We start from the raw sequence: 22,971 nt of genomic DNA on the forward strand, positions 1-22,971 counted from the left end.
TCTTTTGTGAAGGTTATACACATCATTGTGTATTTCTTTTGCACCTCTGTAATTGGGCAGATAAACATCTTGTTCCTAAACTCAGAGCTTGATATGAGACATTTCCTTCCACTGCTTCCATTATGTACACAACACTGCCACACTTCTGGTCCCAGCAGTCCTTCACAGTAAGTCAGTACTTCTGCAGCTTCATCAAACTGCCCTCTGCAATACAACATGGAGGTAAATTTTAACCTACTGGACATAAGGTCAGAGTCGAGAGAAAGCTGGTACCAGTTTAAGATACCCCATGTGATTGGTTGTCCAAAGTAGATGCATCTTGAAGCCAGGATAGAGGCAAGCATGCTGTACAGGAATGGGGTCAGCAAAGAAACTACTTCCTGTTCAAGGTCATTTTGGTAATCAGACATACTCTGTAGAATAAACAAGTGATTTACAATGTCATCAATTGATTTATGAGTTATAATGTAATTCAAATGATATATAAAACCATGAAGTTCTTCATATATTAAGAGCTGGAGAATATTTCCAGATGTTTGGGCGTGTGAACATATATGTTGACGCAGTATATAATCATGACCTGGGTATTGTAGCAGTCTCAAGTTAATATTGTCCATTCTAATATCAAACAAACACTTCATTTCACTGTCGATGAGACTTGAAATAATGCTGCATAACTTTGGAAGTTCCCAATTGTATAATTTTCCGACGAAAAGATTTACACCAGATATTGTAAAATGAGGACAGTATTTCTGCTTTGACCATCTTTGCAGTGTTGCCAGAAGTAGACTCACACATTGCACAATGTTGTCTTCCCTCCATATGTCAAGAGGATAGTTTTCTATTGTAAACATCATCGCTGTTTTGATATGGAAAGTGCTGAATCTATCTCCAAGATGAGGTTTAAAAAATCTTTTTCTCATTATTTTGGTAAGGGTATATACTTTCACTTGAACAGGGCTAAAATCAAACATTAGAAATCGTTCCATCAATGAAGTTGAAAACCTCCACTGCCATTTTGAATAAGGGTAACTAGTTAACTTTGATGGAACCATAAATGCTGTTGATCTGCATCCTGATTGTCTAGCTGGGCTCTCAGCGTAGCCCTGTGGTACTAGGAAGACTCCAGACTCCCTGGCTTTGACTAGTGTGTCAGGTCTTGGCCAGTGTCCAGGGCGTGGTCTGTTGAACATGAACTTACATTCCTCTGGCAGCTGGTCACAGTGGTATGCCCGGACAGTGTCAATCATTTCATGATGTGACATTGAAGGTCCATGTCGAAATACTTCACCTGATTCACTCCTTTCTTTTAAATAGTCCTGTACTTCAACCCTTGTATTAGCCACTATTATTCTATCTTCTTTATCTTGCACATCATCCGGACCGTCTGATTGTACTACTGGTAGTGGGCAGTCACCTCTCAGTCTCTGTAAGTAGCAGTGTTGAGGAGGAGTGAGATCATTCTTTAACACCAGAAGATTTGGCTTTCCATAATGCCACTCACTCCAGTCAAGAGCAACATGTTCATTGTTATCACAACACAAGTGGTCAGTATCAGATTCCATTCCAGGTGTTGTTGTGGCTTCACTCTGACTTCCAAAAATGTAACTGGTAAAATTTAGATCACTCAATAAGCAAAATACATTCCTCATAGTCTCCCACCTCAGGTATGATCTCCTCCCCCTGGCAATAATCCAGCTGTTGACCCCAATATCCCCCATCACCCGCGACAGTCGCAGGGAAAACAGTCTCTCACTCTCCCTGTCACTATTCATGGCTTGCTTTTTCGTAAATAATTGTCATTGAATACATGTTATAACATGTCTCAATTGCGTAGGGTTTTTTCGTGTAAAGTCTACTTTCGAAATCAGATTACTTTAGTTTAAAATTAGGTTGTAGTTTAACTACCTGTACTCTCAAGCTGTATACCTTGGTTTAAACAGTATTGACTTCAGATAATAATACATTAGCACTTAACTGATGAATAATCGAAAAAATGTATAGTGATTTCATAAATGATAATGAGCAATGCTATAATGTTAATATGAATTCTACAGAATTGACAAGTAACAAAAAAAAAGTTTTTTCTAAGTCTCTCTCTCTCTCTCTCTCTCTCTCTCTCTCACTCCCTCCCTCCCTCCCTCCCTCCCTCCCCTCCCCTCCCCCCCCCCCCCTCCCTCCCTCCCTCCCTCCCTCCCTCTCTCTCTCTCTCTCTCTCTCTCTCTCTCTCTCTCTCTCTCTCTCTCTCTGTGTATACTTTTGCGTTGAGAAATTTAAATTTATTTGAAGGTTTAAATGTTGATGTTTTACACCTTTATGATCAGGTTGATACATTATCTCTGTTTAACAGGTAATGTTAAATGATTAAATTCATTGTGCACTGAAGTTTATTCCCACATTTTACCGGATCATAATTTGAATAGTGGAAGGTCATTGTGACTAAACAAAATGATTCTGTAATCTACTGAAGATGGGCAATATTCTTCATTTAGAGAAATAAATATTCCTTTAAGATGACCATGTGAACTGTTTGTGCATAGATTCAAAATATCTTGTGCAAACCCTTTTGTACTTTGGTAAAAAGATTGCTAGCATTAATCCAGGCTTATTACCCAGATTTTTTAATTGTTAGCATGTGCATTGGTAAATATTTTTTTGGTTAAGGTATTGAAAGGAAAATCATCAAATAACATTTTGAAACAGTATGTTCAACAAGAGTTGTAGTAGGACAGCAAGCTCGACTACGCCACATTGTCTTAGAAATTAATACAATAATGATGTAATATGTGCCTGTCAAAAGCCATAAAAAAAGTCAAATTAAAAGCAACAATGTGACAAAACCTGGTTATCAATGATTGACAGAACTTCAGGCTTTGTTGTGAGATTCAGTTTCTACTGCTGTTTTCTATGTTGGGTAACAGTGACCTTGACCTTGACCCTAGGGGCCCCAAACACATTCACATCAAAGTCCTTTATAAACAATATCTACATATCAAGTTTGCTCACATTATGTCAACCCTAACTAAAGTTATATAAGTACCAAACTGTTATCTATATTAAATAATAGTGACCTTGACCCTAAGGGCCCCAAACGCAATCCCATGAAAGGTCTCCATAAACTCTTCCTTTAAACAAAGTTTGGTCACGAAGGTCAAACCTAAATATGATTATTCGATACCATAGGTGAGTTTGATGCCTCCCTCCCATCAGCCTGCCAAAACAATGATGCAAGTCATTCTAATAACTAGATTTCCCTTTGTGAAAACCTGGTTAAAAATATGCCAATCAAAAGAAATAAAAAGTAACTAGAGCTGTCGCAGGAGTGACGAATACCCCCAAATGCCGCCTGGACACAGGAATGGCAAACCATTCCTTTGAAAAGAGGCCATAACTCCAAGGTTACTGCACACTGCATCTTCTTTTATCATGCATGTATTGTTTTATTTAAATCTGTTGAGTAATTGAGAAGTTACACTGCTGACAAGAAAAACTAGCCTTTCATGAGTTATCGTCCAGAAACCGTTTTTCTATTTTTAGTAACAGTGACCTTGACCTTGGCCCCACCAGCCCCAATATCGATCTTGACCTGTATCTTCTGATGTTACACCTGTGTACCAAAAATTGATCAAATCTGTCAAGCCTTTCATGAGTTATCGTCCAGAAACCGTTTTTCTATTTTTAGTAACAGTGACCTTGACTTTGGCCCCACCAGCCCCAATATCGAACTTGACCTGTATCTTCTGATGTTACACCTGTGTACCAAAAATTGTTCAAATTTGTCTAGCCTTTCATGAGTTATCGTCCGGAAACCGTTTTTCTATATTTAGTAACAGCGACCTTGACCTTGGCCCCACCAGCCCCAATATCGAACTTGACCTGTATCTTCTGATGTTACACCTGTGTACCAAAAATTGTTCAAATCTGTCTAGCCTTTCATGATTTAACGTCCGGAAACCGTTTTTCTATTTTTAGTAACAGTGACCTTGACCTTGGCCCCACCAGCCCCAATATCGAAATTGACCTGTATCTTCTGATGTTACACCTGTGTACCAACAATTTGTTCAAATCTGTCTAGCCTTTCATGATTTAACGTCCGGAAACCGTTTTTCTATTTTTAGTAACAGTGACCTTGACCTTGGCCCCACCAGCCCCAATATCGAACTTGACCTATATCTTCTGATGTTACACCTGTGTACCAAACTGTATCTTCTGATGTTACACCTGTGTACCAAAAATTGTTCAAATTTGTCTAGCCTTTCATGAGTTATTGTCCGGAAACCGTTTTTCTATATTTAGTAACAGCGACCTTGACCTTGGCCCCACCTGCCCCAATATCGAACTTGACCTGTATCTTCTGATGTTACACCTGTGTACCAAAAATTGTTCAAATCTGTCTAGCCTTTCATGAGTTATCGTCCGGAAACCGTTTTTCTATTTTTAGTAACAGTGACCTTGACCTTGGCCCCACCAGCCCCAATATCGAAATTGACCTGTATCTTCTGATGTTACACCTGTGTACCAAAAATTGTTCAAATCTGTCTAGCCTTTCATGATTTAACGTCTGGAAACCGTTTTTCTATTTTTAGTAACAGTGACCTTGACCTTGGCCCCACCAGCCCCAATATCGAACTTGACCTGTATCTTCTGATGTTACACCTGTGTACCAAAAATTGTTCAAATCTGTCAAGCCTTTCATGAGTTATCGTCCGGAAACCGTTTTTCTATTTTTAGTAACAGTGACCTTGACCTTGGCCCCACCAGCCCCAATATCGAACTTGACCTATATCTTCTGATGTTACACCTGTGTACCAAACTGTATCTTCTGATGTTACACCTGTGTACCAAAAATTGTTCAAATTTGTCTAGCCTTTCATGAGTTATCGTCCGGAAACCGTTTTTCTATATTTAGAAACAGTGACCTTGACCTTGGCCCCACCTGCCCCAATATCGAACTTGACCTGTATCTTCTGATGTTACACCTGTGTACCAAAAATTGTTCAAATCTGTCTAGCCTTTCATGAGTTATCGTCCGGAAACCGTTTTTCTATTTTTAGTAACAGTGACCTTGACCTTGGCCCCACCAGCCCCAATATCGAACTTGACCTATATCTTCTGATGTTACACCTGTGTACCAAACTGTTTCTTTTGATGTTACACCTGTGTACCAAAAATTGTTCAAATCTGTCTAGCCTTTGATGAGTTATCGTCCGGAAACCGTTTTTCTATTTTTAGTAACAGTGACCTTGACCTTGGCCCCACCAGCCCCAATATCGAACTTGACCTGTATCTTCTGATGTTAAACCTGTGTACCAAACTGTATCTTCTGATGTTACACCTGTGTACCAAAAATTGTTCAAATCTGTCTAGCCTTTGATGAGTTATCGTCCGGAAACCGTTTTTCTATTTTTAGTAACAGTGACCTTGACCTTGGCCCCACCAGCCCCAATATCGAACTTGACCTGTATCTTCTGATGTTACACCTGTGTACCAAAAATTGTTCAAATCTGTCTAGCCTTTCATGAGTTATCGTCCGGAAACCGTTTTTCTATATTTAGTAACAGTGACCTTGACCTTGGCCCCACCAGCCCCAATATCGAACTTGACCTGTATCTTCTGATGTTACACCTGTGTACCAAAAATTGTTCAAATCTGTCAAGCCTTTCATGAGTTATCGTCCGGAAACCGTTTTTCTATTTTTAGTAACAATGACCTTGACCTTGGCCCCACCAGCCCCAATATCGAACTTGACCTGTATCTTCTGATGTTACACCTGTGTACCAAAAATTGTTCAAATCTGTCAAGCCTTTCATGAGTTATCGTCCGGAAACTGTTTTTCTATTTTTAGTAACAGTGACCTTGACCGTGGGCCCACCAGCCCCAATATCGAACTTGACCTGTATCTTCTGATGTTACACCTGTGTACCAAAAATTTTTCAAATCTGTCTAGCCTTTCATGAGTTATCATCCGGACACCATGAAAACCGACAGACCGACCGACAGACAGACCGACCGACCGACAGACCGACAGACAAGCTCACTCCTATATACCCCCTCAAACTTCGTTTGTGGGGGTATAAAAAAAGTCAATCAAGGGCCATAATTTGTATTTAGGGTTAAAATGGAGTTATGTAACCTAATTGTAAGATGGTCGCCAAAAATTGGGCAAAGTATTAAGTCAATTGAATGATGGGTATAGAAGATTTAAAAAAAAATCATAACTTGCCCTAAAATTTTAACCTACCCTAAAACTTAAACTTAAGTTCCTAATTCAATCCGGGAACATTATTTGTATTAAGTATAATATGGAGTTATGTAATTTCATTGTGTGAATGTCCTGAACAACTTTGAAGTATTCAGTGAATTAAATGAAGGGTATTGGAGTTCAGTTGTTAGTGAAAATGCCAAAGCTGGGGTGGGTAGTAAAGCCTCCTTATTCTTCGAATAGTCAAGCTAAAAACTAATTGAACATTCTTATTTTTAAACCAATTTTACTAAATTTATGGAAAAAATAGCAAAACATTACCTGTCCATCAAACTGTTTGGTACTGGTGAGTACAACGGATTGAATAAAAACCTTTTCAGTAATTTATAAAAGACCGTTTCAAAGTATAATCTTACATTTCTTCTTAAAACTTAATGTCAATTCACAGATTGTATCATTAGAAGCAATAAAATTTGTCCTAACACAAATGGTTGGATAGTTACACATTTGTCATGCTCAATGAAAGAAGCAGACATGAGTGTTTTATGTTAATTTAATAACTTTGTTAAACCTTGCTAAAGTTGTTCAGGTAAGATGTTGATGATGTTCTACGATGCCCACAGATGACCTTTAAATTTTGTCCAAACAGTAACATTTATTGTCCCAACAGTAACTGTAACATTTATTGTTCCAACAGTAGTATTTATTGTCTCAATATTAACATGTATTGTCCCAACAGAAAAGTTTATTGTCCAAAATGTAACCCTTAATGTCCCAACAGTTACATTTATTGTCCCAACAGAAATGTTGACTATACCAACAGTTATGTTAATTGTCCTCCCAACAGTAACATAAATGTTGTATTGTCCAAACAGTAATGTTTATAGACCAAACAGTAACCATCACATTAATTGTCCCAACAGTAATGTATATTGTTCGAACAGTGACATTTATTGTCACAAAAGAAACCTTGATTATCCCAACAGTTATGCTTATAGTCTCAACAATAAAACTTATTTTCCAATGTTTATTGTCCCAACCATAACGTGTATTGTCCCAACCATAACGTGTATTGTCCCAGCCATAACGTGTATTGTCCCAGCCATAATGTGTATTGTCCCAACCGTAATGTGTATTTCCCAACCGTAACGGGTATTGTCCTTAGTGTAATGTGTCTTGTCCCAGCCATAATGTGTATTGTCCCAACCGTAATGTGTATTGTCCCAACTGTAATGTGTATTGTCCCAACCGTAATGTGTATTGTCCAAACCCTAATGTGTCTTGTCCCAACCATTATGTGTATTGTCCTTAGTGTAATGTGTCTTGTCCCAGCCATAATGTGTATTGTCCCAACCGTAATGTGTATTGTCCCAACTGTAATGTGTATTGTCCCAACCGTAATGTGTATTGTCCCAACCGTAATGTGTATTGTCCCAACTGTAATGTGTATTGTCCTTAGTGTAATGTGTATTGTCCCAACTGTAATGTGTATTGTCCTTAGTGTAATGTGTATTGTCCCAACTGTAATGTGTATTGTCCCAACTGTAATGTGTATTGTCCCAACCGTAATGTGTATTGTCCCAACTGTAATGTGTATTGTCCTTAGTGTAATGTGTATTGTCCAAACCCTAATGTGTCTTGTCCCAACCGTTATGTGTATTGTCCTTAGTGTAATGTGTATTGTCCCAACCGTAATGTGTATTGTCCCAACTGTAATGTGTATTGTCCAAACCCTAATGTGTCTTGTCCCAACCGTTATGTGTATTGTCCCAACCGTAACGGGTATTGTCCCAACCGTAATGTGTATTGTCCCAACGGTAATGTGTATTGTCCCAACCGTAATGTGTATTGTCCCAACCGTAATGTGTATTGTCCCAACCGTAACGGGTATTGTCCTTAGAGTAATGTGTATTGTCCCAACCGCAACGTGTGTTGTCCTTAGTGTAATGTGTATTGTCCCAACGGTAATGTGTATTGTCCCAACTGTAATGTGTCTTGTCCCAACTGCAACGTGTATTGTCCTTAGTGTAATGTGTATTGTCCCAACGGTAATGTGTATTGTCCCAACTGTAATGTGTCTTGTCCCAACCGTAATGTGTATTGTCCCAACCGTAACGGGTATTGTCCTTAGTGTAATGTGTATTGTCCCAACCGTAACGTGTATTGTCCTTAGTGTAATGTGTATTGTCCCAACCATAATGTGTATTGTCGTTTGGGGTAATGTGTATTATCCCAATAGTGACGTTTATTGTCCTGATATAATAATGATAAAACTACATGTACATGGACTTAAATTTGTAAGGTTTTTGTTTACAATACTTAAATAAATCATTTAAGAGTCATTTTTATTTCAATGGTCTAACAAAGTTATTGTTTATGCAATTGCAGTATTTTTAAACTTTTTATGCATTTTCTCTTACATTTATTTTTTAAATAACGCAAAGAGCATCTTCCATGATTTTAGTGTTCCTATAAGGAACGCCTTATGTTATTTATGTACATTACTTGACATATTTATGTAGTAGTATTTCCAATTTGATGTATTTTTCATCTTTTTTTACCATTTACCATCACATTTATTGAAAACAATATAATTTTTTTTAGCATTTTTCACTATAGTTTCAAGGTTTTCAGTATATTTCCGAAAAGAAATGACTAATGTAGAATATACTACAGCTATGACATAAATGATTACTACCCCAGCACATTGCCTTGACACATGTATGATATTAATTTTTGTTTCAGGCCGATAGTAAAAGGTAAATCTAAATTGACAGTTTAAGTCAGTATTTCAAGTCATTGTCAACAAAAAGTCCAATTTGAAAAAAAAATTACTAGACTGGTTAGGCGCAAAACAATGTCAGACACAAGTACACTCTTCAATCCTAAAGCTATACAGGTAAACTCAAGAGCATGAACTGTTAGAAAAATATATAGTGAATGGATTATGCATTAGACTTCTGGTGTTCATTGTTCTGAATAATACTGCTTAAATTGTAAAAGTAGTTCACCCAAACAAATAGGTATTTCACTGAAACAAACTCAATACATATCTATAGTAAAGAAAATAGCGCACATAACTCTTTAACAATTTGGCCTCAAATAAGGGAAAATATGTTAGGGACTTGAAAATTTGGATATCTTGTGTAAAACAATCAGAATAATTCATCTTAAACTTGTTATAGATAGTGGTACAAAAAATTCCCATATAGCCATAAGCATAAAATATAAATTCAAGGGTACTTTGCTAAAATCATTTTGCCGCAATGAAAAAATATGTTACGCACAAGTAAATTTTTGGTTATCAAGTTTCAGACCAATTCCTCCTAAACTGTCGTAAATGTTTGCTCCTACCCCCCCCCCCCCATAGCTATCAAGTAAAATTAAGTGTTAAAGTTCAGTTAAAGGGCCATGGCTCTTGGACCAATTTGGCCACAACTAATGCAAATTATTTAAAGCTAAATTGCAAAGAAAAATCGTGGAGAAAGTTGCTCTACAAACTCCTATACACATTTATGCCATATAACTCATTTTGACGAAAGTGGCAAAAAATATGGACAAGCACATTTATTGGTCACTGTCTGTCAGTATCAAGTCCTTAGCTGCGGAAGTAGTTCATTCAATAAACACACATAATTTATAAACTGGAAATGAAGTATTTAAATTCCGTTAAAGGACCTCGTAAACAAAATGGTCACAACTAATGAAAATTGAGTACATACAGGTACCATAGACACTTTTGCAGTTAGGTGTTAATTTTGATTTTCCTTAACAATATTTACACGTATGAATAGCCAAAACCATACCAGTTCATTTGATGTATCTGCCTCGGATCCCTGCGAAGATGTGAGTATCCATACATAGTCGCCGGCGGGTAATAGTCGAGACTGTACAGGCAGGTTTTTACCGGCTGCAAACTGGGTCAGGCGGGCCCTATCTCTTTCATTGTCATCAACAATCAGGACAAGTCGTCTACCGGGCAATGGGCACTGCCTGACAAAACAACAATTATAGGCTGCATAAATATGTCTGTTTGAAAATTTCTTCAAATGGATTTGAAAGATTGTGAATATACTGAAGACAAAACAATGGCCATTCATGATTACAATATCAAAGCACGATTAAGCGTATTTTCTCAAAATAGCTTTCAGTCAATTTTTAAGATCATTCTGTTTCAGTGAAAAGCCGTCTGCTCCTCTTTCCTATTCATCTCCCCCATTCCTCTAAACACCTTAAACAGCTATGCTTCTCCATACCATACTTGATCACCTACCTGACCATGCTTGAGACTTTCGGCATCCGGCATATGTCCATATATTGGTGAAATGCACCCGAGAACACTTCCAGCCTCTCTCCCAGTCGCTGGCCCGATGATGACAGCGCAAACCTAATAAAGACAATGTTCTAGAGAGCTATGGTAATGCATTATCAGAAAATATGTTTAAATTCCAGGTAATATGGTCATTGTCAGTAAAAATATATAGGTCATTGAGTGGAATCTGATCCTAGATTCAGTTTGCAAACTAGAACATGCTTCATAGCGAACTGTCACTCCTCAAGAATGGCTTTTTAAGATGTATTTATCATTTGTCCTGATTCTTTTCTCTAGATTGTACATGTGTTTCTGTTTGTCTAAATATTATGTTAGTATTTGCTGATATATGTTTAGATTTAAATTAATCCTGGAGAACGAATGATTGATATACACAAAGCCATTTACCAAATTAATGTTTCAAGACTCCTTTCAAATGAGCTAATTCTTTATAAAATCAACTAATTAAGATATCAGCTCTTACAATAAATCACTTTCCAGGTAAAGTGTGACTTACGTGGGTTCTCTGGCTGCCTCCTTTTTCACGATGCCTTTTGCCATAAGCGTGTTTTCCATACAGTCAAACCCACCGACATACTTGCCTGGAATTGACGCATATAGTTGATTATTATGTATTGCATGTGCATATCTTAGGTCATCCTCAGCACCCCAGCGTATCATTACCTATATGATATATAGGTTATGATACGCTGGGGCGCCGAGGATGTTTTTAGGTTAACAAATTACAGAACTTGACTGTACATGATATGCTAATGTAACGGTATACAGTTTAAACTGTCAGCTTAAAAATTTCTTTATTCGAAGCACTCTATGCAGGTAACTGATCATGATGCAAAGATTTTGGAAAAATTATCTCTTGTACATCAAACTTAAAGATGCACTCTTACTCCCAAATAAGATTAACCACAATTAATACAATTGTTTTGATATACCAAGATTTAAATATATGTCGAAAACAATGGTTCTTATGAAGGATACCGAGTTTAATTCGAAAGAAAGGTGCAGAAAACACGGTATTTCTACCTTATGAGACTATAGTAGACCACAGTAAATCTTTTAGCATTCACCAATCATTTAATATTTTTGCGTTTTCAGCTATTAAATACACGGTTACAATCTTGTTATCAGTAATCAATATTTTCCATAAATGCATTATTTAGTAAGTAGTTATAGGTTTATCACTCAAAATGTTTGTTTGTTATACAGATGTATGTATTGATTTTGAATAAGAGTGTCACTTTAAAACAAAATGTAAAGCTATTAATGTAATTTTACTCTAGAGATGAGTATAATGTACATTGTTGGTAAATGTAAATAACAACAAAATGGAAGTAACTTAAAAAAATGTGGTATCCAAAAGTGATAACTAAAGGGAACTTTAAGGAACTCACAAATCTTGAGAGATACTGCAAAGTGTGGATGCACTTACCTGGTTGTTTATCATATAGGTCTGTATCAGTGAATGGTTGAGCCCGGGACTTGATCTCTGCTTCAGTCAGACTTAGACGTCCATCATTCCGCATAGCTCTGTGACAAAATAACAAAAACATAATTAGCGTATTGCTTTGCTAGGCAACCTAAACACATTCCTTATTAGTTTATACTATTTTAGCTTTTACTACTATTTGCAAACAAACGTTTTAAGGTTTTGAAGCACTGAATTATGTGACCGTCCAATATAATATAAGTGATATTTAAACCAACAGCAAAAATAACCTGCTGATTGACTTCGCACATTAAAATCGACTGCCGCTATCAGCAATTTGGAATGTACTTTTACATATTATGTGGTACGCGGTGACAAACAAAACTATTTAAAGAGTTAAAACTGACCGTTCAAAGTCGCAGTACTTAAATTGTAAATGCTAAATCATGAAGCCCTAAGTTAAACTAAATTAAGTATTAAGAAGAAACAAGAGGTATGAAGTCACCTGTACATGGCCAGAATGATAGAAAATGGAGCCAGAAACGCCTGAAAACGAAGAGGACATTTTTGTTCTGTTTGCGTATATAGTATCCATCTTTTAAACTTGTCAGTTTGTCTGGGACAAGTTTACTAACTTACATCCATTTGGCCAAATTATTCCTACAAGACGGTTTCAATATACATTTTACATATAAAATATTAACCTTATACTGCTGCAAAAAAAAAATATACTATTTTAGAAGTAAATGGTATTTTCTAACACAATTTTTTAAGGTAAAAGGCACTTTGCATACATGGCAAGTTCTACTATTAATATTAGTATATGAAATAGTCCTATAGTGAAAATGTCAAAAACGATATATCCTGAATGCAGGAAGAGTTACATACCCTGGGAACATAGGGTTTACCCCCAACTGTCGGTGCCTGGTCCACTCCTGTTAAAATATTGATTCCTTTAATACAAGGCCTATTTGTAATTCTGAAGAGCTTTTGTAGAAAAATTATGATCGGTCTCACAAAGAAGTAAAAATTGCAGAAGAATCAATGTATGTATGTGAATAATATGTTTAAAGTATAGAGTGTTAGGAATCAGTCATTGCTTGCAACCAACAACAGAGTATTTAAAGCTGCACTTTCACAGACTGATATATAAGACTGCTGACAAAAATTAGATCACAGATTCAATATTTAAGTTCAAAAATTGATGTTTTATGTATTTTTTCTTAAATCGTTAGTAACGGTTCAAGGGACTGTACACCAGATTAGCACCAAAAAAGGTTTTTCTGTAACAAATTTCAGGACAATTATTTAATAAAATGTTAACTCTTTGATATCATAATTGTAAAAAAAAATTACCAAAATGTCAACAAAAAAATTGATTCAGAGACCGGGTTCGAACCGTGTCGCCAAAATTGCAGGCCAGTGTTGTATCCACTGTGCTACGAAGGCTTACCCTAAATGAGCGGAATATGTAAGCTATATACCTTACTTGGTAATATCATGTGATAACATCGATTAGCCAATCACGCATAAGGAATGAATTATACTAGGTAGACATACCTAGTAATCTTTTTTAATGGAAAAATACGAAATAACTGCTAAAAATAAATTAATTGTAAACTACATGTATGTGGTACTTCAGTTAGTAAGTTTCAATGCATTGTACACATCGATACCAAGTTTATGTCAGTTTTCGTTAATTTTCTCTTTTTTTCGCTATTTCATCATACGGAGTACAGCCCCTTTAAAGCCATAAAACATTAATTTTCGAACAGAAATATAAGAATTTGTGATCTGATCTTTTGTCAGCTATCTTTGATCATTGGTTTGCAGATATTTACGCAAAAATTTGCATTTTCCAAGACAAAAAATAAAAAAGTTGTAAAAACGTTCAATCTGTGACAGTGCAGCTTTAAAATCTCTGCAACCAGCAATATGTGTGATACCAATAATGTGATCAAACAGAACATAGTCATTGCATGCAGTTTATACTTTATAACAAGTCTGTTTCACCCCGTAGCTGATGTCTCCTGCGTGAAGCCCCAGCATGCAGTAAAGCAGAGCAGCCACTACATAAAGCCAGGCCTCCCTGACATTCCGGACAGTAGATGTCCGCGGCAGCCTGTTCACAGTCTTCACACATACGTCCCTGTCAAAGATTACACAGACATAGTCTGAGTCATAATATTTACAGCTGTGAAATAAACCCATTACAGGTCAATCCTTAGATGTCCTTATAAAAGCGTCTAGTCATTGTTTTGTTGTCTGTACAGTATGTATGAAGCAAAAATAACTACTAGTTACTAGTAAAATAAGTATTCAACTTTGCATTGGTGAATTTTCAATGGATGAAATGAAATAGTTTGACAGTGTGATACAAGTATTGGTATCCTTGTTCATGCACATATTCTGAAAATATTAAATGATTATTTTTTTCAAATGAATTTTCTTCAAAATTCATACAAAACAGGTCAACGTGTTCCATCTCTATGTTTCTATGAAATGTATGGCAACATGCCACTATAATGAACCATCTTGCCTGTTTTCTTTTGCCTGTAGACCTAGTTATGTTTGGGACTGGATTCACTTCACCAAAACCCTGATGCTTATTCACTGGAGCTGGCGGAACAACCCGCATTGCTTCTGAAATACACATAAGCAATTTAAGAAGAAAAGCTAGAAATAATTTGTAATGATAACAAAAACATAGGTAGAGGTTTAGCTAAAGAGTCATGGAAGGGTGCTGCACCCTGTCCTTTTTTGGTAGCACCCCTCTGACCTCATTGAGACCAGCATGTGCACCCTTTTGCCTTCATGGAATTGAATGCTAAAGACTGTCAAATACATCTTTTGTTTTGATTAAAACTTGTAATAAGTTTATAAATGCATACAAACATTTCAAATTTGGCACTTAAATCCTAATAATATTTTAATTAAACACAATTCCAAACATTTTCTGTCAAATTCATAATGTTCTTATTCTTAAAGGTAAAAGTTCGATACAATGTGCCCTTTTTACCCTTAGCACCTTGTCCCTTTCCCTTAGCACCCTGTCCCTTTCCTGAAGCACCCTGTCCCTTTCCTGAAGCACCCTGTCCTTTTCCTGAAACACCCTGTCCCTTTCCTGAAGCACCCTGTCCCTTTCCTGAAGCACCCTGTCCCTTTCCTGAAGCACCCTGTCCCTTTCCTGAAGCACCCTGTCCCTTTCCTGAAGCACCCTGTTCTTTATAAAACCTGACTAATTCCCAACTAGGGTTTTAGCTAGAGGGTTATGTGAGACCAGCATGGGCACCCTTCTGCCTTTATAGAATTAAATACTTAAGATAATCAAATATTTCATTTGTTTTGACTTGAAATGCAGTTATGAATTCAAAGAAACTTTACATATTTAGTCATTGAAACCTAATATTACATCAAAACAGCACGATTTCTAACACTTTCTATGAAATTCATAATGCTATAATAATCCACTGCCTGATACAATGTGCCCTTTTGTCTCTCTGAAGTATTCTGTCCATGTTCTGCAAGCAACCTGTCCTTTTTAAAACCTGGCTTAAACCCTACAGGTCTTCATATTCACATGAAGCTCAAATATTCCTTCTTTCTGTGGTAATCAATTGCAATAAAAACAAATGAATTACATTGTTAGGATACTGAAGATACTTTTTCACAAGTGTAGGACATGCAAAAATTGATTCACATTAGTACCTAATTCAGCTGGGAGTGCATAACCCAATCTGATAGCGTGGTGGTCAATAAAGGCCGCAAGTGGGTCTTCATAGTGACGCAGGAAGTCCTGTTGAAACTGTACCTCGAGGGCTCGCATGTCTCGCTGCGTGTACTGAGGATGCATTGTCGCCCCTTTCTTGTTCAGTTGCTCAAGGAATGGGAGAAAATCATCAAGGGTAGGAAAATGAGGAGGCTGTTTTTCAAACTCACTGCAAACCAGAATACAAATAAAGTAAGAAAAATAGGGATGTAAAGGAATATTCGAATATTGGATTAATTGTTTGTTATTTGAATGTCAAAATTGTTATTTGATTATTCGATGTGTTGTTGTTTTTTTGGTGAATTAATAAAAAGTAGACCTTGTGCCTGCAGCTGCGTTGTTGTGTATTAAGTTCTTTTGTCTTGTTTTTACAACAATTGGCACCTAATGCTACAGGCATGAACATGATGACAATACACTGCACGCGCGTCAAATGTCAGTTAGGGAACAATCGTCGGGTACTATAAACAGCCCCGTTGGTTATTGTATGAAAACTGGCTATTAGACAAGTGACATCACGACCTTTAAACTGTTTTTTTATAGGTCCTTAGTGACATCAAACAAGTTTAAATGATTTCGATCCATTTAAATTACAATGCCTATTTTTGCGATTCATTTGCATTGACAAAGAAAATGTATTTAAACTGGATGAATGTGACAATTAAGTTTGCATTGACATTTTAAATACGTGTAAAAAGTATCTATTTTAGCAATCCCAACAAAGATGGATTTATTGCTGTGTCTGTTGAATTTACATAACAGAGATTTCATTAACTAGAACTATCATTAAATGCGATTATTACTCAAAACACTGCCTTTATAGGAAATGGCATTAACAAATTTAGAAATCCCATCTAAAAATAATGCAGTCGATAGAGTTATGGCTCTTACACCCTGCACTTCCTCTCATTGTGCTTTACCAATATTGGAATTTAATTAAATTTCATCCAGTAGTTTTCAAATTATGCCCAGGACAAGAAAAAAATAACTAAGGGCAATAACTCTGCAACTGGCTAAAATAGAGTGATAGTTCTTGTTCACTGCACTACCTCTTTCTGTGCTTTATGAAGCTTTCAAGTTATGCTCCGGACAAGAAAAAATAGCAAAAGGCAATCACTCTGTATTGAGCTGAAATTATGGTTCCTGATCCGTGCACTCTCTCTAATTTTGCTTTACCATTGAATAAGATTTATTAAATTGGTTTCAGTAGTTTGTGAGTACTGCTCCAGGTAAGAAAAAGTAAAAAGAGCAATTACTCTGTTATTAGCTGAAATAGAGTTATGGTTCTTGTACAATGCACTTCCTCTCATTGTGCTTCACTTTTGTATGAAGTTGAATTATTCCTTCCAGTAGTTATTGTCTGGACAAAGGTTTGACAACAAAAACACAACAAAGAGCAACAGCTCTGTAATTTGCTATTATAGAGTTATGGTTCTTTTACACTGCACTTCTTCTCATTGTGCTTTACCATTGTATGAAATTATACTTTATTAAATTCCATCTAGTAGTTTTCAAGTTATGCTCCAGACAAGAAAAAGGAAAAAAGGATAATACCTGTAATTAGCTAAAATATTGGTACGCTTATTGTACACCACTGCACTTCATCTCATTGTGCTTCACCATTGAATGAAGTTTCAAAAAGATCTTTTCAGTAGTTTTCAAGTATAAATCCGGACAAGAAAAGGTAACAAAGCGCAATAACTCTGTAACAAGCTGAAATAGAGTTATGGTTCCTGTACACTGCCCTTTTTCTCATTGTGCTTTACCCTTGTATGAAGTTTTGTTAAATTCCATCCAGTAGTTTACAAGTTATGCTCCGGACAAGAAAAAGTAGCAGGGGCAACAACTCTGAAATATAGTTATTGTTCTTGTACACTACATTTCCTCTTATATTGCTTTACCATTGTATGAAGTTTTATTAAATTCCATAAAGTTAGTTTCAAATTATGACTCAGCCAAGAAAAAGTAACAAAGGCCAATAACTCTGCAGTTAGCTCAAGCAGAGGTAAAGTTCCAGTACACTGCTCTTTATAATGATATTCTACCTTGAATATTTCAACTTATACTCCAGACAAGGAAAATTGCAGAGGACCAACTGACCAACCGACTTCAGGGTGACTCCAATATACCCCCTTCAAACTTTGTTTGTCGTGGGAATCATATCACTATAATGATATGATTTTCACAATGTTAAATAGAAATAATTTGGGACATTCATAGATTTCATGATAGCCACAATTTTTTATAAAGGTTGTCAGATTAAGCTAGTTTGTTTATTTCAATGAACAAAACAGTTACTGACAGATACTTAGATAACTGAAGAAAAAAATTATCCCAGAAAAATGAAGTATAGTTTGTCATATTTTCAGATATCTTAGATTTTAACTTTGATTTGAACTTCAAGAGTTGTTTTTTATCATCACAAGTAGTTTGTCCACATTTCAAATGAAAAAAAAAGAAAAAAGAAGATTAATAATGTGTGAGAATTCCTTTGAAAAAAATAATCGTTATGCGACTCCAAGTTGTCAATGAAGATAATACCAACTAAAAGACATAAAAACATTACTTCTTGGAGTTTAGTAGAATGCCAATCAGAGTGTATTTCTTCGGGAGTGACTGGTTGGTCCAGTGTTGTATGTCCTCATTGTCCGGATTGCCCTCCATTGTTTGTTTAATCTCTGCAGCCTTGATGTAGAGACATGCCACCCAGAGTGGGTTGGATGTTGTCTCAAGAACACTCCCATCTTGCAGATTGTAATGTGCTATTGATCTGTGTGAAGATGTATTAAATCTTTTAAAACGAAAGAAATATTAAGCCATTCACATATTTATATTTCTGTTATATAAGTTAAAGAAATAATAATATTATAATAATATATAATGATTTCCTTCTGTGGTTATAGCATCACAGACCTACACATGCATATGTTTTATTTATACATGTCCATCCGTGATAGTATCTATCTTGTATTATATGTTCTCAGTCGACGTGTATTAATGATTTAATGAAACGCTAATTTCAAATTTGACAAGAGATGTTTGTCAAACATTATGGCCCCCCTAAGCGCCATTTTGTCAGGAATAGTTGAACAATTGAATGAAGTATGCATGGATCGAAATGATAGCTGATTTGTCATTGACATTGGATGCCTTTGAGGCAGTTTTAAGATTATGACTATTCAAAATGTGAGGATAGTAGGTATAGTTTTCAATCATGTTAGGATGATGACTGATATTTGCAGATAAACATGTATCCTCTTAGCTGCAGGGAATAAGTAAATATGATGTAAATTTTAATGACATATATGAGTTGTGACCTTGACCTTTGACTCTATGACCTCAAAAATGCATATGAGTCATCTACTGGTCACCCCCAACCTAAATGTCAAGTTTGAGGGCCATGGGCGCAGGCATTGTCGAGTTACCACACAGACAAGCTTTTTGCTTTCAATGTCACTGTGACCTTGACCTTTGATGTGATGACCCCTAAAATCAATAAGGATCATCTACTGGTCAGGCCAACCTCCAAGTCAAGTTTGAGGGCCATAGGTGCAAGCATTGACCAGTTATCACTAGGACAACCTTTTCCCATTCAAGGTCACTGTGACCTTGACCTTTGGCCCGATGACCCCTAAAATCAATTGGGGTCATCTACTGGTCAGGCCCAACCTTCATGTCAAGTTTGATGACCATAGGTCTATAATTGTCAAGTTTGCATTCAAGATCGGTGTGATCTTGACCTTTGATCGGATGACCCCTTACATCAATACGGGTCATCTACTGGTCAGGGGTTGTATTCAATCAGCATCTTAGTAACAATTTTAAACTTAGTTAAAAATTGCCTTTTTCTAATTTGAATTGTAAGAAAAATAACAATCTTTGTACATCAAAAATATGAAAATAAGCAAGAAAATGGTCTAAACAGCATATATGAATAGATCTGATGAAAGTAGTTTCTTTTAAATAATTGTTGTCAAAAATTACGAAAATCTCACTAAGTTGAAAATATTCACTAAGATGCTTATTGAATACGGCCCCAGGCCCAACCTCTAAGTCAGGCCATGGGTGCATGCATTGTCGAGTTATCACTCGGACAACTTTTTAGCATTCAAGGTCACTGTGACCTTGACCTTTGACCGGATTACCACTAAAATCAATTGGGGTCATCTAGTGGTCAGGACAAGCCTCCATGTCAAGTTTGATAACCATAAGTCCAAGCATTGTTGAGTTATCACTCGGACAAGCTTTTCCCGTTAAAGGTCACTGTGACCTTGACCTTTGACCCGATGACCCCTAAAATCAATAGGGGTCATCTACTGGTCATGCCCAACCTTCATGTCAAGTTTGATGACCAAAGGTCCAGGTATTATTGAGTTATCACATGCTTTGGTCTACTGACAGAATGATGGACCAACCAACCTACCGACCAACAGACTGACATGTGCAAAGCAATATACTCCCTCTTCTTCAAAGGGGGCATAAAAATACAATTTAGCTATTTGATTTTCATATTTTATATATTTTGACACTGCAATCCATGCTAGTAAAATAGAACCTGTCATCAGCAAGTGGAGTGTTGTGAAGGAAAAGCTCATCAATCTTCAAAGTATTGCGGCATTGTCTTCTCACATTCTGAAGGTAGAAACGTGTTTCTCTAATAAATTGTTATGCCTGTGCAAAAGAACCAGCTGCCAAGTAAACTCATTTGGTAAGAGTGTCATTCTCAGGGATGATAACCGAGCCAAGTTGATTCTAGTGGTAAGGCAGCCGTGCATTCGAGCAAACTAGAAATGTGTCCATAGGACACGGATGCCCCCACTTCGATTTTTTGTCACAGAAAATAAGCCATAATGATTATTCAGGATAATCTCAAGTCTTTTTTTGCAAATAAAGGGCCGTAACTCCTAAATGACAAAAGCGATTTCCATGGCTATCGAACTTGATCAAGATATTATGGTCACAATCATGTATGTAAAGTTTGGTGAGGATTGGACACATACTTTTCAAGAATTAGATTGGAAACATATATTTTTGAAGTATTTTTGGCAAAAAAGGGCCGTAACTCCTAAATGACTAAAGCGATTTCCATGACTATCGAACTTGATCAAGATATTATGGTAACAAACATGTGTTTAAAGTTTGGTGAGGATTGGACAAACAGTTTTCAAGAATTAGATCGGAAACAATCTTCGGGACGTACGTACGTACAGACGTACGTACGGACAAGGGCAACCCTATATGCCGCCACTTTGTGGGGGCATAAAAACCTGGGAGCGCTTGAATAACGGTGTCAGAAGCATAGGGCAAAAGTGCCTGGATTGGCCTTAAATGTTAATGGGGGAGGAGTGTTGTGAATGTGGGTAAGCCACCTAATTAGCTCAGCTGGTTAGAGTGTTGTGCTAGTGTTCTGACGGTCATGGGTCGTGCTAGCCACAATAATGCGCGTATAGGGAACTTTTTTAACATTTTGATATTCATTTTGTTCCCTAAACGCCACAAGTCAACTGAGCAGTACCAATGTAAAATGTATTCTTCAACTATTACTCCACAATACTTAACACTTCACTGTTAGATTAAAACACAAAAGTTACACTTTGATAATTTTAGCCAATACCTTTTACTTATAACACTTAAGTGTTTTATGAAACACAAATAATTAGTTTAATATAGATCGACTTCTGTCAATAAAGCATCGCCATTTTGAAACCATCTAGCAGGTGCCCGTTATCTTTCCGCGCAATATACATATAGCGCTGGAATCTGTCATTTTTGTCTAGGAAAACAACTAGTGGGATATGGACGCGTAGAGTCGCCAAATCAAAAATCGTCAAAGACTCTGAAGCGGCTGTAGGCCCTAGTCACTGAATCAATGTTCAATGTTCAATTAGCTTTTGGTTTTTGCATAGGCCATTTTATAGTGTGCATGTGCTTGTCCTTGTACCTTGTAGTTTCCATTGTACTATCAAACTTGTAACCATTGTACCATTGTGGTCTGATACTTATTTCTGTTACTAACATACTAACATGTATTCTTTAAGTCAAACTGGATGCTCTTGAATTAAAACCTCTTTGCTTCTAATTTAACACTCTAGTATTGTTTCTGATAAATTTGCTGATATAAAATAAAAAAACAAAAACATTTCTGATATAAAATAAAAAAAGTAAATTATTTAATCTTCACAATGTTACTTATTTATTAATTCTATAACTGGAAACTTATTTAAATTGTGAATGCCTTAAATATAAGTTTGATTTAAGCAATATATCGTGGTTTGCATTGTATATATTATTTATTTATTTTTGCAGGTGCCTGGTTATCCCGAGTATTTCAACATAGTGTATGACGAGGATCGCTCTACTGTGTACACCTACAAATGTATAAACTGCTGAATGACTACAAGGAAGGGACACTGGAGATCATTGTGTAATAGCTGGGAGCTGTAACCTGCAAGCTGACATAATTAAAATGATATAAATAAATTTTCCTTTGAATATTACATGTGGTCTACCGTCTAAGGAAACGATATATTGAAATCAGAAGGTGATCGTCTTTGAAAACTTATAACTTTTTCTGTGATTGTATCATATTAAATTTTTTGTTTTTGTCTTGAAATTCCCTTTAAAATGATATATAACATTTGCAATTTTGGAAAAAAATGAAAATAGCTTGTTTATGCTAACTAAGGTCGTGCATTCGAACCACACACTTTTCCTCCGATGCTTACTTTATCTAATTTATAAGAACAGAAAATATTTTGAGAACAAAATATTAATATGTTCACATCAATGACAATTTAACATCATGGTTCGTTATCGTTATCAACATCGTTAGTCAAAATGGTACGACATTTATGGGTACGAACGCAAACGTAAACAAGGCAATATTAAACCTCTTTTATGTCTCCAATCGTTGTTCCTGCAAAATCATTTACATCAACGTGAAGAAAATTGTGCTCTTTAGTCTCTAGGTTATATCTGTTTTTATTTCTTACGTAAACAGAAATACTACGATTAAAATTCATTTTTGGAAAATCCGCTCATTCTTTATCAAGTAAGTACGACATATTCAGTCGCGTTAAATTTGCAAACGGGTTAAAGTGTAGGAAACTATCAGATGCGGGTAAATTTAAATACTTTATGTCCATACTATGCGATACGCATATCAAATTAACTTTGTTACAAAACGATGTAAATAATCAGAAAATGGTGTTGGTTTTTTCATAAGATTTTGAGGGGGGGGG

General features: G+C 36.3%; 1 protein-coding gene across 1 annotated transcript in view; it reads right to left on the reverse strand.

The window, feature by feature from the left end:
• The window catches only part of LOC128209483 (uncharacterized), a 42,961-nt gene extending 20,202 nt beyond the window's left edge, over window positions 1-22,759 (reverse strand). The window contains exons 1-12 of the mRNA XM_052913531.1: window positions 22,621-22,759; window positions 20,286-20,362; window positions 18,297-18,500; window positions 15,670-15,899; window positions 14,501-14,604; window positions 13,975-14,110; window positions 12,850-12,896; window positions 12,467-12,507; window positions 11,965-12,062; window positions 11,032-11,116; window positions 10,476-10,589; window positions 10,009-10,195 (exon numbers count right to left, since the gene is read on the reverse strand). Of these exons, the coding sequence (XP_052769491.1) occupies window positions 10,009-10,195; window positions 10,476-10,589; window positions 11,032-11,116; window positions 11,965-12,062; window positions 12,467-12,507; window positions 12,850-12,896; window positions 13,975-14,110; window positions 14,501-14,604; window positions 15,670-15,899; window positions 18,297-18,500; window positions 20,286-20,362; window positions 22,621-22,752 (1,455 nt within the window). The 5' untranslated portion in view covers window positions 22,753-22,759. The remainder of the gene's footprint in view (window positions 1-10,008; window positions 10,196-10,475; window positions 10,590-11,031; window positions 11,117-11,964; window positions 12,063-12,466; window positions 12,508-12,849; window positions 12,897-13,974; window positions 14,111-14,500; window positions 14,605-15,669; window positions 15,900-18,296; window positions 18,501-20,285; window positions 20,363-22,620) is intronic.
• Between the last annotated feature and the right edge of the window lie 212 nt (window positions 22,760-22,971).

This window comes from Mya arenaria, chromosome 11, assembly GCF_026914265.1.
Source record: "Mya arenaria isolate MELC-2E11 chromosome 11, ASM2691426v1".
Lineage (NCBI taxonomy): Eukaryota > Metazoa > Mollusca > Bivalvia > Myida > Myidae > Mya > Mya arenaria.